The sequence below is a fragment of the Myxocyprinus asiaticus genome, chromosome 13, assembly GCF_019703515.2.
Source record: "Myxocyprinus asiaticus isolate MX2 ecotype Aquarium Trade chromosome 13, UBuf_Myxa_2, whole genome shotgun sequence".
NCBI classification, from domain to species: Eukaryota; Metazoa; Chordata; class Actinopteri; order Cypriniformes; family Catostomidae; genus Myxocyprinus; species Myxocyprinus asiaticus.
The window spans coordinates 28,754,369-28,773,095 of NC_059356.1; the positions used below are offsets into that span (position 1 = coordinate 28,754,369).

General features: G+C 38.9%; 1 protein-coding gene across 1 annotated transcript in view; it reads left to right on the plus strand.

The window, feature by feature from the left end:
- The first annotated feature begins 58 nt into the window (after positions 1–58).
- The window catches only part of LOC127450689 (carnitine O-palmitoyltransferase 1, liver isoform-like), a 58,495-nt gene continuing 39,826 nt past the window's right edge, over positions 59–18,727 (plus strand). The window contains exons 1-3 of the mRNA XM_051714967.1: positions 59–136; positions 3,564–3,706; positions 4,217–4,356. Of these exons, the coding sequence (XP_051570927.1) occupies positions 61–136; positions 3,564–3,706; positions 4,217–4,356 (359 nt within the window). The 5' untranslated portion in view covers positions 59–60. The remainder of the gene's footprint in view (positions 137–3,563; positions 3,707–4,216; positions 4,357–18,727) is intronic.

Here is an 18,727-nt window from a genome sequence, read left to right on the forward strand (position 1 = left end):
TGTCATCACGTATGTAAATGAGGGGCACTGAGTTTACACTGATGACAGATCAGCCCAGGTATGCATTTTCTGGAAGTGAAAGGGTGGGGAGCGTTAACTTTACTTCTGTGTCAGAAAACTGCCTTCAAACCTACAGGTATGCCTTTTTAATCATGTCATAATTTTGTATAAGAAAGAAAAACGAAAAATACTCGTTTGTTTTGGTTTGAAGAGTTTTGTAACCGGTGATTGTGCGTGATGAGTAGTATTCTGGAGTGCTGTAGGATTTAAAGTGTGTAAAGACAAACTTTTGCTGACCTTTCCATGGTTAGTGTTGTCAATAAAAACTAGTTCTTATGTTTGTTTTTTCTTCAGAAATTTAAAAGCAGGTCACTTTGAAAACCATAAAACATAGTTTGTTACAGGAGTTAAGTGCGTGCTATCAAAACTATGCAACACGTTTGACTTTTTCCATGTTGTTCTGGATGCAAAAATAAACCAAAACCAAAAAGGCTTTACACCGTGCTTTCGTTTGAGCGGAGTTTTTATTTCTCAAAGGAGGATTTTAAGTTCACCTCAAATGTTTAGTAATGACGCCACACCCAAACATTGCGTCGAGCACGGCATCCCCGGGTGGTCTCTCGTGATGTTTCTTCTTCATAACAAAGACAGCCCGCCGCGCGCGCTTCAAGTGAGTTCTGCGCGCGGGGGGTGCATGACTGTGAGCCTGAGTAAATTATTTTTCTCTCTGGCATTCGAGTGTCGTTACTGCAACCACGTTTTACCAGTTTAACAGCATTCTGTGTGTATCATTGCTCTAGTCATTCCCAAACCATACCCATTGTCTTCTACCTTCATTTTTCTTATGAAATCCAGGTTTAATGTTTAACAAAAACCTTTTACCGTCGACACAGACTACGCATTACCGGATAAATTAAAATTAGACAAGAGATTTTTTGCTTTGTCCCATCTCTGTGAATATGCCGTTTCATTAACCCCTTCATGTCATTTGGTTTTGTAATGTCTAGCAATGCAACTCCAATGAATATTACTGGTTCAGAACAAGTTAAGCTCAACAGCAAAAAGTGCTTTTCGACGTGTCCCTCCTTTTCTTTAAGAAAGCAAAAATTGAGGTTACAGTGAGGCACTTACAATGGAAATAAATTAGGCAAATTTTTGGAGGCAGAAATGTGAAGCTTTTCATTTTATAGAAGCACTTACATTCTTCTGTTAACTTGTGTATTATGTTAGCTGTAAAGTTGTTTTAAATAAATTTTACAGTCATTTTAGATTTTATAGTATTACATCAAACTTGCAAAATAGGATATAACTTTACACAGAAGGTTAGTAAGTGACATGCATATTATGTCTTGTGGCTATACTTTTTAAACTGAGTATTTAATGTTTACGGACTTGCCCCCATTCACTTCCATTGTTATTGTTAGTGCCCCATTGGAATTAGAAATGGAGTCACTGTGCTCTACCAGTTCGGCGTGCGTAGATCCGTGGAAAAAGTTCTCTTAGTTTAAGAAAAAAAGCAAGATGATCCATGCGCCCTTTCTCAAATTCATATATGCATTTATTCACGTAGTTTAACACAGGAGAACACAACCGTTTCCACTTTACTGCACAGAGTTCTTTTAAAGTTGAGTATGATCACTTTCAGGTGTAGGCATTAACTGCTAATCATAGGTACTTGGAACACATAACAATGGGGGCCGTTTACACGACAACGTTTTCAACTAAAAACGGAAAACTTTGTATGCGTTTTGGCTATTCGTTTACACGACAACGGCGTTTTGGGGCCTGAAAACGGGTTTCAAAGTGCAAGTTTCTGAAAACGATGCGGTTATTGTCTCCGTGTAAACATACAAAAATGTTACGATGACGTCATGCACACGCGTATTACGTGTCAGTCTATAGGCATGCGCGCGAGACATTTAAAACTACAATGGCGGACTACAAGACTGTGTTTGTGCTGCTTAAGATTTTGAGTGTATTGCTTCTCCAGCAAAGTAATTGTAATAATAAAGCAACCTCATCGTCTGTCCAGACAAAATTGCTCTGCTTTCGCCATCTTCATTGTTTGATTTCACCGCTCTGTGGAAGAATGCTTATGTGCGCAGGCGCGTAGTGTTTCTTTACAAAGTGACATCGCCATCTACTGGCCTGGCATGCATAATACAGCCTTTTTAGTCGTTTTCGCGGATCCGTGTGAACGGGGATCGTTTTGACAACGTTGTCGTCTGTACGTGAATCTTTTCCGTTTTTAGTACATCGTTGTCGTGTAAACGTACCCTTTCATCAGTTGTTTTCACAAGTTCGTTAATTGAACCAGACATTTTTATAGAGTGATCCAATGTGTCAAGTGACTAGTAAACAACTTTCGTGCATTCACACCACCTCAATTGACAAAAAGTTAATGAAATAGGACAAAGCATACATTAATGCAGACATCAGATATGAACGCAACTATTGAGTCACAATACAATCAGTAATCATCTTATCACCACATATTAATGCATCATTGTAACCACAATTTTTGCTTTTTCTAAAGAAAAGGAGGGATGAGTCAAATTAATTTGTAATCAACATGCTGCCGATTGAGCTTAACTTGTGTTGAACCAGGAATATTACTTTCAGATAGTGTGTGAGAATTTTATGGAGACCTCTTTTATAGTGGTATCACTCAACGACTGGGGAATGCATACATGGATATAAAGATACATTATCAGTAAACACGCTCCTGGATACCGAGGAATGTTTAACTTCTAGTTTGCTGGTGCAAGAAAGTGATTTGGATTAAGAGGGTGTACCTATTTAGCATCCTTTTGTGCATCTGTTACTCCACAGCAAGTCCCTGTGTTGCAGTTCACCAAATGCTATAGGCCTTAATGTACAAACATCATAATTGCTGACTTTGCATAACTGTTCATTCCATCTCTGCTTGACCACATCATTTTCATATTAAACTGAGTTCCACCGCAGCATCCCACTCTACTATGTTGCTCAAGTTCACCATGTTTCTATGTTTTTTTTATTTTTTTTAATATTTTAATATTAGGGTACAATAATTTCTCTAATTTATATACAAAGACATACAAATGGGAAAAAAAACTGGAAACAAGACAACATTAAAGCACTGAGAATAATCCTGCTTTATACTTATTGTTTTTATGATATTATAACAATATAATAATAATAATGGTGAAATCATGGCTCTACAGTGGATGACAAAAACTGTATATTAAAACAACACTGGGGGGCGTTGATATCATAATTATAGCATCTTTATTCCTCACAGTTTGGTTTAACATGGAAAAAAACAGGTTTCCTGGCATTTTTGCAAATGTTTACCAGATGTTGATCAACTGGTAGAATGACATGACAACGGTTTATTTCTGTGGTCTTCCTGAATATATTGTTTGGATTTTTCATGCAATTCCTCCTGGGCTTGTACATCATCAATATTAAAGGGGAGAACCATTACAGTAAAAATAAATAAAAAATATTGTGCTTCCTATATTTTAGTCATACACTGTTTTGTATAATGCCTAGATTGTGATTTTTCTGTATCTATAAAGTGATGGCAGAGGCACACCAGGCAGTAGCGTTTCAGTTCACCATCACTGCAGAGGGGATCAACCTGCACCTCTCCTACCAGGCCCTCAATCAAATCTACCTCTCCGGATGGCGGTCCTGGAAGAAACGCATCAGCAGGATTAGGGTCAGTCACTGGAATGAGTGTGCTTATCATTATTTGTGTTCATGTCTCAGTGTCTGCGCTACAAAATCATAAAACATGAAGTTTCAGTGCACTGCTTTGTTTTTAGTCTAGTCTTTTTACAAATAAATAACTGGTTAAAGTTCTCAGAGGGATGGTCTGTGTTTTTATTGTAAACGGAAGATATCTGTTTGCTCTTTATAATGCCGTTAAAACACTATACCAGAACCAGATATACGCATTTTGTGCTTTAGGAAAATTTGGCTGCTTAAGTGATTCATTCTCCTCACCTACTGCATTATTATTCAATGTTAAAATTCCAAGAATCCTTGGATAGTTCTGCTCCATTGTTTTGCATAAAACACCTTTGTGTATTGCTACCAGAATGAACAATAAACTTTAAGCTGAGTTAGTACCTTGGCAGTTTCTCCAGACGTTTGTGTAGCCCAAATGTGTGTGCATACATGTACATGCTTGCATTAATACTTATGAATGTTTTATTTTTTTGAACAGAACAGAATCATAAAAGGTGTATACCCAGCTAGCCCCTCCTCCTGGCTTTTTGTTGTCATAGCAATTCTGGCTACTATGTACATGCAGTCCGATCCATCAATGGGCCTCATTACCAAGATACAGGAGCACCTGCCCCTCAGGTAACACCTCCTTTTACCTCTCAGTAGACTGTTGACTCAATTGGCTATTCTTTAAAATAATTTACTACCTTAAAGTGACACTCTCCTAAGGCAATGTACAATAATTTGGCATAGTAAAATTCAGGCTAGAGAAAGAGCATAATGTCCTTGTAACAAAGAATAAGTAATTATTTTGTAGTCATAACTATTTTGTAGCCCTAGTGGTGTGGATGTGGAATCATGCAAAATCAACATCAGTTACAGATGACGACATTGTAGAAATGCACTATTCAGAGTCAGGCATGATTAAGTTATTCTGTGAGCAAAAATCACTGAAAATGGGGAGGCTACTGAGATAAATGAGCAGTATTTGGCTGGTCATGTGCTCCCAACATAGCAGACTCCATGAAGCATCCCAGATCCATGTAAAATAAAACAGCTTTTATTAATGCCGCCTTCAAGTGCACCTGGGAAGCTCCTACCTCCGAGTCCAGCATTGGTTATTACAACATGCCATGCATTCATGTGGGAAACAAATGACAGAAGACACCAAACTTAAACAAATACACAATAAATGACAACAAAAGCTCTTTTCTTTTTACCAGTGAATAAGCATAATTAAATGCACCTTCACTTTTACACGACCAATATGATGCATTTGTTATCAAACAAATTATATTTAAAAATTATATTTCTTTAAAAACACCTCACAAAGTGTGAGTTATTAATTGACTGTACTAAATATCATATTAAAGTTATTGAAATAAAGCTCTGAAATTGAAGTCACTTCACAATCATGCTTTCCATCATCTTTCACGTCAACACGCCCCTTCCGACGTCACAACTCTGCAACTTGGGTATCATCTATAATTCAGAGTTTCCCCACTTGTAAATATGACTTCGCTTGGTCATTCATGTGCTCGGAACTCAATTACTTGATTTCAGATTCCACTTTCGCACATATGCTGCTGACCAGATTCTTCATCTTGTGATTTTACATGATTTTAAACCTTTTGTTCATTTTTAATTTCTTCATGGGTAAATGTTACTGTATGCAACTTTTAAGCCTTAAAAAAGCTAAAGACTTTATTAACAAAAATACCAAAACAAGCTGAAAAACAACAGAAAAGCCTGGACAGAGGTCAACACAGGCTGAAAACAAAAAAATCCCATTAAAGGGGAAAAAACAGAACTAACCAGACCGACTGGGAAAACATGACTGAACTGGAGGGAAACAAGAGGAAGAATCCAACACAAGACAAGAGACACAAGGAGAAAACAATGGCTACATCCGAAAACGTGGCAGCTGCCTAATCAGTTAATTGCTTAACTGACAGTTATTTTGAATGAATGGAACTCTAAAGGAAACTGGTCTCCGAACAGTTTGAAAAGCTTATTTTCATCCTGCCTCTGTATACAACCTCCGAAGGCAGCATTTTCCTGGTTTCGGATGCAGTCTATGAGGGAGAAATCAGGCAGGCAAACGAGAAGGGCAGGTGGAGCAAATTAACAGAAGATCAGAGAAACGAGGGGGCAGGGCCAGGGTACAAGAGAGAGAACAGAAACAGATGGGGCAGAAAGACAAAATAACAAAAGAAACATTACATACAGTGTGTCAGGATCCTGCCGCTAAAGAGTTAACAAGAAAACAGACAGAAGGCAGGATCCTGACAGTTAGTTCCCATTCATTTCAACCCATATTATCCTCTGCAAAACATTTACCTTTCATCGTTTCAAAGGTATAGTTCAGGAATAGTTCCCAGATGTGTATGTCTGTCTGTCTTCTGCAGAACACAAAGATTGTTAGTAGAATATTTCAGCTCTGTAGGTCATAATGCAAGTGAATGGTAACCAAAACTTTGAAGCTCCAAAAAGCACACAAAGGTTGCATAAAAGTTATCCAAACAACTCAGTGTTTTAATAAACGTCTTTTGAAGTGATATCGGTTTTTGGTGAGAACACATTGTAGGATCTCATAGGCCGAAAAATTGTTAATTTCCATGCTCAGAGGCCCCTGGAAATTCCTCAAAAGCCATAAACTCAGAGAATGACATAATGGCTTCTTAAAGTCTGGCCTGGCCCAGCTAAATGAGATGAAGAACATTGTTTTATTGTTTTTAATGTTTTTTAAGGATCCCCATTAGCGGATGCCATGGCAGTCAGCTAATCTTCCTGGGGTCCAAACATGACATACTTCACATAACATTACATACACTTAATCACATATACATTAAATTACATTACTGTACTACATTTATAGAAAATGCATATATACAATTTAAAGCATTCATATAGGAGTACATTTCAAAGCCTGTCACCCCTGAACATACAATTAGGTGGAATACTAATTAAAACCAAAAAGAAAATGAAAATTAATATAACCACAACACAATATTGAGAAACTTGTCCAATTACAATATACCTCCTACTGTTCAGTCTTACATCTGCATACCAATAAATATCTCTGCATACTCTTTTTGAAGGATGATTTATTTTTTATTAAACTGATATCAAGAGGAAAATTATTCCAGTTTGTTATGGCTCTATAAATGACAGTTTTCTTCAGAGAGTTAGTCTTTAAGCTGGGTGCCACAATGAGACCATTACCAGCAAATCTGGTGTTGTGATTATGTGTGTCCTTGCAATAAACTGTTTGTTCGAATAAAAATGTTGGCATCTCTTAATTAATGATGCAGCTGAAAAATGAGGCCATCCTACAAGAAATCCTTTGCTCAATAGTGAGACATGAAAGGGTGGAGTGCAATTTTCTGGTGCTAGTTCAAATAGAGCAGCCCAGAAAAAGTCTGGCAGCCCTATTTTGTGCAATTTGTAATTTTGCTAAATTTAATTTGGATGCAGACGACCATACTATTGAACAGTAGTCCAGGTGGCACAAAATTAATGACTTAGAAACTATACTCAGCATGTGTGACTGTACATAAGGAGAACACTTTCTTGTCATTGCAATACCTCTACCCATTTTTCTAACAACTGAATTGATGTGCTCAGTCCATAATAGTTGACCGTCCAAGACTACGTCCAGCAATTTAGCTTTGTCCACCTGTTGTATGGGTTACCCAGATATAGATAGCTCCAGTTTAGGTTTAGCAACCAATTTGTGTCGTGACACAAAAAACAATACTTTTAGTTTTAAATATATTTAAGGCTAGTTTATTTGTTTTGACATACTCATATACTATATTCAGTTCACTAGACAAAATTTGATTTAATTCATGGCATGTACATGCTGCATAATATACAGTGGAATCATCAGCATACATTGTTATACCTGCATTTTTCACAGCAGAGGGCAAGTCATTAATAAAAATTGAAAACAGGAGTGGTCCCAGACAACTTCCTTGAGGTATACCACATGCTAAACTACTAATTTGATAGACTACCATTATAAAAAAAAAAAAAACTTTTGTGCTCTAGAGGAAAGATAATTCTTCAAAGTAATTGCAGATGGGCAAAAACCATAACATTTAAGCTTATCAATTAAAATATCATGATCAATGACATCAAATGCGGCACTGAAGTTTAACATAACTGCTCCCACTATTTTTGAGTCATCAGTCTCCCTCAACCAATTATCAGTCATTTGTATAAGTGCTGTGCAAGTAGAGTAACCCTTTCTGTATGCATGTTGATATTTAGTAGTCAAGCTGTTATTGTTAAAATAATCTTCTCCATAACCTTGCTCGGCACAGGAAGAATACTTATTGGTCTACTATTAGGCCCACTAAAAGGTAACTTGTTACCCTTAAGCAATGGAATGATTTTTCCCTCCTTCCACAGTTTAGGATACACCCCACATAGCAAACATCTATTCAATATGTGACTTAAAGGACCCAAAATGTAATCAGCAGCAATGTTTAGCACCTTACTATCAAGATTGTCTGTGCTTGAACTGCCATATTCAGGAAGAATCTTCAGCAATATCTCAACATCGCTAGCCTCTACACAATTGAATTGAAACATAAAATTTTTACCATACATTATTTCATTACTTATCAATTCACAAGGGTTGGAAACAGTACCACCTAGGTGCTGCCTCAAATTGTTCACCTTATTGATAAAGTTATTAAAATAGTTAGCTATATCTTGGGGCTTAGTTAAAAACATACCATCTGATTCAACAAAAGTAGCACATGCATTTTTCTTCCTTCCCATGATTTCATTAAAGGTATTCCAGAGTTTTTTTTTTTTTTTTTTTTTTACCATATTTATAACTTTCAATTCTTTGCCTGTAATATTCTTTCTTCATTTTGTTTAATTTAGTCACATGATTTCTTATTTTACAGTACTTCAATCTATCCTGAACTAAACCTGATTTCACTGCTACCAGTTTAGCTTCCTCCTCCTGTTTCATTCAATTCTTTAAAGGTACATCAATCCATTGGCTGTTTTAGTTTTAGCTGTGAACTTTTTCATAGGTGCATGTCTGTTTACAATTTCCATAAATATAGTCATAAACGCAGTTAAGGAAACCTCTGGTTCATCAGCACTGTACACACATTTCCAGTCGATATTTCTGACATCTTCCACAAAGTGATCTTTAACAAATCTATTGTATGACCGTCTGTATTCAACTTTAGCTCTTGCTTTTGGAATTTTAGCCTTTCTAATGAAAGCAACCATATTGTGGTCACTAAAACCTACTGGCACAGAGACTGTATTTGAGCATAGCTCAGGGACATTAGTATATATGTGATCAATACATGTAGAGGAAGTACAGCCTGCTTGATTAGTGAAAACTCTTGTTGGCAGGAAAACATTTAGGGATAAATTAAAAGTATTAATTAATGATAATATTTTTTTTCTTCCTTGGGCAATTACTGGCTAACCAATCTATATTCATATCTCCAAGCAAATATATTTAACTGTTCACATCAGACACTCTGTCAATTGATTCACATAATTGAGAGAAATAGTCAGCGTCAGCATCAGGAGGTCTGTAACAGCAGCCCACCACTATTGGTTTCAAGTGGGGTAGATGTACCTGAACCCACAACGCTTCTACACCAATCATCATAAGATCAGAACGTAGTTTAACAGGAAGATGGCTTTGTACAAAAATTGCTACCCCACCACCATATATATTTCTGTCCCTCCTAAAGAGGGAGAAACCATAACCAATAACTCTGAACAGTTCTGAACAGATGGATCTAAATGAGTCTCAGATACCGCCAATATATGAATGGAATTTGCAAGCACCAAATTATTCAAGTCATGTATCTTGTTCCTAATGCTACAGATGTTCACATGTGCAATTACCAAGCCTTTATTTGGGAGCTTTAAAGGGCTCAATGTCATTATTAGGGATAAGAAGCATCCTTGGTTGTAAAGTCAGACATTTATAGTTAGGAACTTTTTCTGGGTTTAATGATCAGCTTGTCATACCTCAACACTGCAGAATCACCCCTCTCCCAGGCTGCACGCAGGTCTGGCATTAACTCCTTCCTTTTCTTCCTAATAAGGTCAGAGTAATCTTAATTTATGTAAATCCTTGTTCCTTTAAGTTTCTTAGCCTGTGATTGAATCATCTGCTTCTCCTTGTAGCACAGGAGTTTTACTACGATCTATATTGGCCTACTATCATCAAACTTCCCAACTCTGTGGGCCCGTTCTATTTCAATATCCTTCACATTCAGGCCCAATTTCTTTCCTAGTATTTCTTGTACTTTCATTTCTGACATTTTCCCAGTTTTCCTCTTTTTCCTCAGGAACATCATCAATAATAATATTGCTCCTACGTGATTGATTTTCCAAATAGTCAATCTTTTTTTCAATCCCATCAAGGGTGTTAACAAATTTTGTCAGGTTCTCCTCCAGTTGTTTCGGTTTTTTTCCACACTCACGTAGCACGTTGTCCTGGCTCTCCAATTTTCCATGAGCAAACTCTAGACTAGTCTTGAGTTCCTGTATCTCTTTAAGTGCATTATCCACTCTCCTATACACACCTTCTGAGATAATTCCAACACAGGATTTAAAGTTCTTTCTTTGCTGCTCCAGCAGTTCCCTATAAAAGTCCTTTTGTTGTTCCATCATGGATTGAAGAGTAGACATTGTCAAAAGCTCTTCCTCTGGATATTTCTGTACTTTGGGTGGCATCTTGTTACCCAAAGAGGAGAAGGCCTCAAAATGTAGGCCTCAATCCCAAAGAACAGTAGGCCTCAAAAACAGAATCTGTTCAAAATCTCACTTTATGAACTGCATCCACAGCTCTTTACTCAATAAACGACTTTGATAACTGTGTTTAACTTATATTAAATGTGTATTTTGATTAAAGCAAGTGAATTAATAAAATATCAAAGAGATGTCAGCTTGTATGGCGCTAGTACTCCTCAAGCTCTATCGCTGTCAAGTGCCTCAATGTCTGGCCAATAAAACGAACAAAAGAAGATCTGTGAATGAAGAGGACCCCTTTTCATATATGGCGTAAATCAGGGAATCCCCTATGACCCCTGTGTTAGATCACACTTCCTAGAAACCCCAGGAGATGCTAAAACACTCTGTTTTTGTCCTTCAGTATAAACCAATTTGCTACAATTAAACTAGACTCATCAGATCACGAGACACTGTGATCAGTATTTTGCAAATAGCAGCTAATTAAGTCTCTTGTTTCATTCATCTAGTAACACATGAACACTTAAAATGAGACATTTTCTGTCACATGCTAAAAAATTCACTAAAGTGCTAAAAGACAGAGCTAAAGACCCTCGTGTTTGCACGATCCTAATATGAAGACATCTCATCTTAATCCATGAACATTACACACAAAGTCACTACTTTGCTGAGTTAACCCTATAAAATGCACAGAATCTCCCTTTTTGTACGGAAATGTACGCAATACCTAGCCTTGCTAGAGAACTCTGAAAATGATGTGTACCTGTGATCACTTTTATAACTGACAAATTAATGGTTATAGCCTGATGTATCTTTTAAAAATGTGTAGTGATTTGTAATCACTTATAACTGACAAATCGATGATTATAATCTTTAATCTTGTGATATTCATGCCATTTTTACTAAGAATGGTAACTATTCAGGATAAAACGCCTCTTATTTACTATCATTTGAAATTCTTTCTGCAGATTTTTCAGGAATGTTTGTTAATTTTTTTTCAGATTAACACTTTATTGATTCTTATACAGAATACAAAATAAAACAATATAAATGAACAGAATCAACTATTATCACTTTTATACCCCCATTAATTCCCTATCCCCCTCCCAATCCCTAACCCCACCCTAACCCCAACACGTAATATATAAACAACATAATTTTTTGGGGAGAAAATAAAATATAACAATCAACAAATAAAGAAAAGCAGAAATTAAAATTCCACAAAGTATACAATTGACAATTTCAACAAATCATATTCACATTTAAAACTATAAAACTCTCACCATTGCCCCTTACCGAGTGCCTTGATGACATCTTTTCAAATGATGCTACCCTGCCCATCTCTGTGTGCCACTCTTGAAATGAGGGTGCTCCAGCCGACTTGATGTTTTTTAGAATCCTAGCCCACACTTCCTTCTCCAATACCATTTAAATCTTTCTCCCATAATCTCTTGAGAGAACTTGAAGCTCCGTCCCTCAGACTCTGAATTAGCAAGTAGTAATACACTGCCTCATGGCCTTTTCCAAAAGCAGTAATCACCACTTCCAGAGTATCTGCTGCTTTAGGGGGGTGTATGTTACTCCCAAAAATAGTACAAAGCAGGTGGTGCAGCTGTAAATACCTAAAGAATTGAGACCTGGGGATCCCAAAATTTTGAACCATATTTTCAAAGGATCTCAACACTCCACTCTCATACAAGTCACCGAGCGTACTAACCTCCCTCACAATCCATTCTGTCCAACAGAAAGGGGACTTATTAATAAATAATTTTGGTTCAGCCATATGCTCGAAGCAACATTTAAATAAATGTCTGAATTAAACACTCTGGACCCTTTTGTCCATACCGCGTGCAAATGCGAGAGAACGGTGTAACTTCTCCAGTTAGTTTGATAGAAAGGCTTTGCAATGGTGAAATAGAGGCAAGAACTTCCTGTTCAATACAAAACCAGGGAGAGGCTCTCTCAGGTGGAAGCGACCAATGAGCCAAATGTCTGAGACCGAATGCATAATAATAAAAAAAAAAAATAAATCTTGGGCAGGCCTAGCCCACCTTTGTCAATCGGCCTGTGCAATTTAATGAAATGTAATCTGGGACGTTTACCATTCCAAATGAAGGACTTCGCTATGCTATCAAATTGCTTGAAATAAGAGAGGGGGGACATCTACAGGGAGAGATTGAGCAGGTAGTTGAATTTTGGAATACAATTAATTTTAATAACATTAACCTTCCCAATCATAGATAAATGTAATGAAGCCCACCTGCCCACATCGCTCAAACCTTTTTAATAAAGGGTCAAAATTAACTCTAACTAAATCACGCAAATTTGCTGGGAATAAAATGCCCAAATACTTAATGCCCTGTTTGGGCCACTGGAAGGCACCTGGCTGAAAAGCCATTACTGGGCAGTATGCTGTCAGAAATAAAGCTTCGAATTTAGACCAAATGACTCCAATTGACTCTGTATCCTGAGAACTTAGAAAAGGAATTAATAATTCTGTGGAGGCAAAGCATAGATCTAGTAGGGTCGGAGACGAATAATAAAATATAATCTGCGTAAAGCAAAAGCTTATGCGCCATAACTCCCGCCACCACCCCTGGAAAATCAACCTCCTTTCTTATCGTGGCTGCTAATGGTTCCAGGGCAAGACAATAATGGAGAAAGAGGGCAACCCTGCTGGTGCACTTATCCAGAGTAAAATAATCTGAAATTGATCCATTTGTTTGTACTGCTGCTACGGGGTGTCTATAAAGTAACTTAATCCATCCAATAAAAGTATTCCTGAACCCGTATATTTCCAGAATCTTAAAGATAATCCCATCCTACCATATCAAATGCCTTTTCGGCATCAAGTGAGATAGCAGTGACCGAAGTCTGATCATTTGCCACTGACCATATGATATTGATGAAATGCCTAATGTTATCAGAAGAGATATGGCCCCGAATAAACCCCACCTGATCTATATATATATAAGAGATGTCATAACTTAATTGGTTAGCCACATTTTTGGCGATATTTTAACGTCTAGCTGGATCAGGGAAATTGGATGGTAACTGTTACACTCGTTTGGATCTTTGTCCTTTTTAAGAATCAGACTGATCTAGGCTTGTATCATGGTTGGAGGTAGTCAGTATCTGGTGTGGCCACCAGCTGCATTAAGGACTGCACCAGATTTGCCAGTTCTTGCTGTGAGATGTTACCCCACTCTTCCACCAAGGCACTTGCAAGTTCCCGGACATTTCTGGGGGGAATGGCCCTAGACCTCATCCAACAGGTCCCAGACATGCTCAATTGGATTGAGATCCGGGCTCTTCGCTGGCCATGGCAGAACACTGACATTCCTGTCTTGCAGGAAATCATGCACAGAACGAGCAGTATGGCTGGTGGAATTGTCATGCTGAAGGGTCATGTCAGGATGAGCCTGCAGGAAGGGTACCACATGAGGGTGGAGGATGTCTTCCCTGTAACGCACAGCGTTGAGATTGCCTGCAATGACAACAAGCTCATTCCGATGATGCTGTGGTACACCACCCCAGACCATGATGGACCCTCCACCTCCAAATCGATCCCGCTTCAGAGTACAGGCCTCGGTGTAATGCTCATTCCTTTGATAAACGCGAGTCCGACATCACCTCCTGGCGAGACAAAACCGTGACTTGTCAGTGAAGAGCACTTTTTGCCAGTCCTGTCTGGTCCAGCGAAGGTGGGTTTGTGCCCATAGGTGATGTTGTTGCCGGTGATGTCTGGTAAGGACCTGCTTTACAACAGTCCTACAAGCCCTCAGTCCAGCCTCTCTCAGCTTTTTGCGGACTGTCTGAGCACTGATGGAGAGATTGCGCATTCTAGGTGTAACTCGGGCAGTTGTTGTTGCCATCCTGTACCTGTCCCGCAGGTGTGATATTCAGATGTACGATCCTGTGCAAGTGTTGTTAAATGTGGTCTGCCACTGCGAGGACGATCAGCTGTCCTTCCTGTCTCCCTGTAGTGCTGTCTTAGGCATCTCACAGTACGGACATTGCAATTTATTGCCCTGGCCACATCTGCAGTCCTCATGCCTCCATGCAGCATGCCTAAGGCACTTTCACGCAGATGAGCAGGGACCCTGGGCATCTTTCTTTTTGGTGTTTATCCTTTTTTTTTTTTATTTTTTTTTTTTCCCCTTTTACTCCCAATTTGGAATGGCCAATTCCCAATGTGCTTTTAAGTCCTTGTGGTCACGTAGTGATTCGCCTCAGTCCGGGTGGCAGAGGACGAATCCCTGTTGTCTCCGTGTCTGAGATCGTCAACCCGCGCATCTTGTCACGTGGCTTGTTGAGCGCGTTGCCATAGAGACATAGCGTGTGTGGAGGCTTCACGCCATCTACCGCGGCATCCACGCTCAACTCACCACTCGCTCCACCGAGAATGAACCACATTATAGCGATCACGAGGAGGTTACCCCATGTGACTCTAGCCTCCCTAGCAACCGGGCCAATTTGGTTGCTTAGGAGACCTGGTCTTTTGGTGTTTTTCTGAGTCAGTAGAAAGGTCTCTTTAGTGTCCTAAGTTTTTATAATTGTGACCTTAATTGCTTAATAGTCTGTAAGCTGTTAGTGTCTTAACGACCGTTTCACAGGTGCATGTTCATTAATTGTTTATGGTTCATTGAACAAGCATGGAAAACATAGTTTAAACCCTTTACAATAAAGATCTGTGAAGTTATTTGGATTTTTACCAAATTTTTTAAAATACAGTGTCCTGAAAAAGGGACGTTTCTTTTTTTGCTGAGTTTATAAAAAAGCCCTGATCATCAACGTTAGGTGCATAAATATTCCCCAAAATAAGACTTTGTCCCTGAATTTCAGCTAAAACAAATAATGACTCTTCCTAATTTATATTTACTCTGTTTGAGACATTTGAATTGTAGATTTTTATTTATCAGTGTAATGACTCCCCTACTCATGCCCACCACGTATGTTTACAAATTTTTCAGCTTCCTGCATGGAAAGGTGCGTTTCTCGAAAGAAACACTATATCATATTTCTTACGCTTAAGAAGAGAAATAACCTTCCTTCTTTTTATGGGGTGCCCCAACCCATTCACATTCCATGTGGAGAGAGACAGTCCACTCATATTAACATTTTACATTTTGACATGCAAGAAAAAATAGGTTGCGTGTTAAAAACAGGATTATAAAGACCACATTCCAACATTAGTGCAACAGTCAAACCCCAAACATTCCCCAGAACCAAACAAAAAGAAAAACGTGCGCATTAACCCCATGCACGACAGCGCCAACTGGCGTCCATCCCTCCAAACTCGCAGTCCATGCATGCCTACAAGAACCTCCGTGACAACTTCTATACAAATTTTGTGAGACAGAATTACACAGCAAAGATAATCTATAAAACAAACTCCAGCCAATAGGCAGAATAAACACAAAGAGCATGTAGCTTCATCCATAAAACTGTCCTAAATGTGTATTATTCTACAAAATAAACTCCTAAAGCCGCTATTTCAGACAGTCAAACGAGTGTTCAACATCATTTGCTTGCAACATGAGTACAACCAAATGACTTATATAATAGTAATGCAAAAGCGACCTTTTATTGATGTAAATGTTTTTTGCATTCCTTGAATCAATCACATTTCTCTCTTGTCGAGTTCGCAAAGTCTGGGAACAAGAAAATGCTGTGGTTCTTTCAAGAAAGCCTTCCTTTACTCCTCGCCTCATGTAACACAAGATCTTTATCGGATGATCTCAGAAATTTGGCCAGAATTGATCGGGACCCGTCTCCCTCAGCGGATCTCTGAGCCGGAACCCTGTGAGCTCGCTCGATTTCCAGCTTATGGCCTGCTATGTCGAGCAGACTCTGAAAGAGCCCTTCCAGGAATTCCACCATATTCTGTTCCTCCACTCCCTCCGGGACTCCCACGATATGGATGTTATTCCACCGGCTACGGTTTTCCATGTCCTCCAACTTCTCCCAGACGCACTTCAAATCCACCTTGGTCGCTAGCGGATTAGCAGATAATTCCCTCTCTGTTGACTCAAGATAATCAATCTGTTTTTCGACATCCCCCACTCTTGTGACCACATCAGTAAATTTCACCTCTAAGGCAGTGATTGATCAGCATATCACAGCAAGATCCTCCAAGTCAGCATTGCCGACATGTTCAACATCTCGCCGCATTTCCCGCAACTCTCCGACCAAATCAACTCCCTGGACCATGGCCATTTCAAGGGTGTCAACCTGAGCATGTAAGTGTCTTTCAATATCTCCAGAGCCCGAGGATTTTGAATTATTTGACACATTGTCCTCCTAGAACGGTTATGGAACAGAGTGTATTGAATCTCACCGGTTTATGTCATTTAAAATGTATTAAAACTAGCAAAGTGTGCAGAGCTCGCCATTCACACGTCTGATCCTCGCATGGCGTCACGTGACTCCAGTATGTTAATTAATTTTTGATATATTCAGTTGTATCCAAGATATAAAAGTTCATGATTAAACATGTACTATTTTGAGTGGGAATTTTAAGAATCCTTTACACTAAGGATTGTAAATCAACTTTGAAAAGGACAGACAAGTTGACCATGTGACTGAAAAGCTGCCTCTGATTGTCTTAGAGCCTCGGAGGTCTACACAAGACTATGGTACCAAGGAAGGAGTCTCTCTGTCTTCCTTCTCTCTCTGTTTTCAGCTCTCTTGCTTCTTCCACTTCCTCTGCAGCTCCTCATTCCTCCGCGCTCTGGCCCTCGTGGCTTGCAGCCTCCGTGTCATGTAGAGTCCAAGGAAGCTCGGGACACGAAGTCCCGAGGAAGTCTCTCACTCTCTGCTCTACGGTTCACACACGTGAAGGGATTCACGAGTCCTCCTTGCAGAAAGCCTTGCTTCAAAGCCCCGCCTCATCATCCATCGACGCAACAGACATCCACGATCTAACAGAAGTCCAAGACATCAACGGAATGAACTTTCTACAAAGAGCCAATGAACCAAGCAACGCAAGGAAATGCAACGACACGCAAGTACATCTCCAGACTCTCTCTTTTTTTTTTTTTTTTTTTTTTTTTTCAATTTGGAATGCCCAATGCACTCTAAGTCCTCATGGTGGCGTAGTGACTGGCCTCAATCCGGATGGCGGAGGACAAATCTCAGTTGCTTCCATGTCTGAGACCGTCAACTTGCGCATCTTATCACGTGGCTTGAGCGTATTACTGCAGAGCCATAGCGTGTGTGGAGGCTTCACGCCATGGCATCCACGCACAACTCGCCACGCGCCTCACCGAGAGCGAACCACATTATAGCGAACACGAGGAGGTTATTCCATGTGACTGTTCCCTCCCTAGCAACCGGGCCTATTTGGTTCCTTAGGAGACCTGGCTAAAGTCACTCGGCACGCCCTGGGATTTGAACTCATGAACTCCAGGGCTGGTAGTCAGTGTCTTTACTCGCTGAGTTACCCAGGCCCCCATCTCCAGACTTTTGCTGAAAGTGCTGGTGTATTATTTTTTATACTTTGGGTTATCCAATTGCAAATAGATTTAGACTCAAAGAAGGATAAGTAGTTCTTAACATTGTCTATGGACTCCATAAAGTTACTGAATTTCTTTCACATTCTGTCACTTTACTCACCAACCTGTTTAATGTTTGTATGTGTTGGATTAGTTTTTATGTTTAGCAATAAAGTCTTGTTTGTATTCAAAGATAATTTGACTGGTATATTTTGATAAATAATCTCGTCAATTGATTTTAAAAGATCTTGCTTCAAAGCTCAAACCTAAAATATGTGTGATTATTATTTTCAATAAGCCATGAGGATAGTATTACTCCAATAAGTGAATTAATCATAATTCCCTTATTAAAGCTAATTCTACAATAGAAATTGTGAGTGGATACAACGAGACTACTATGTTGCTCGGAACCGCACCCAAGGTTTTCACACCCTATTGCACTTGTGTATATGGCTGTGTGACTATAAAAGTGATTTGATTTTGATTTGATTTTTGAGACATTGTATTATGATCTTAATGGTGGAGAATTTTATTCAGACAAATAATTTGGTCATTTAGCTTTCTTATAATGGTTGTCGAATGTGGCTAGTTCCATTTTATACATTTCCCTATAATAATGACGTAGAATGCAGACAGATTAGTTTAATTCCTAACACATACTGTTCCTACAACACCAAAATGTAACTCATTTTCACTGTACATCTTGCCATTGCAGTCTCTAGGCACAATCATTATTTAACCCTTTCATACATACTGTCATGCTGGTC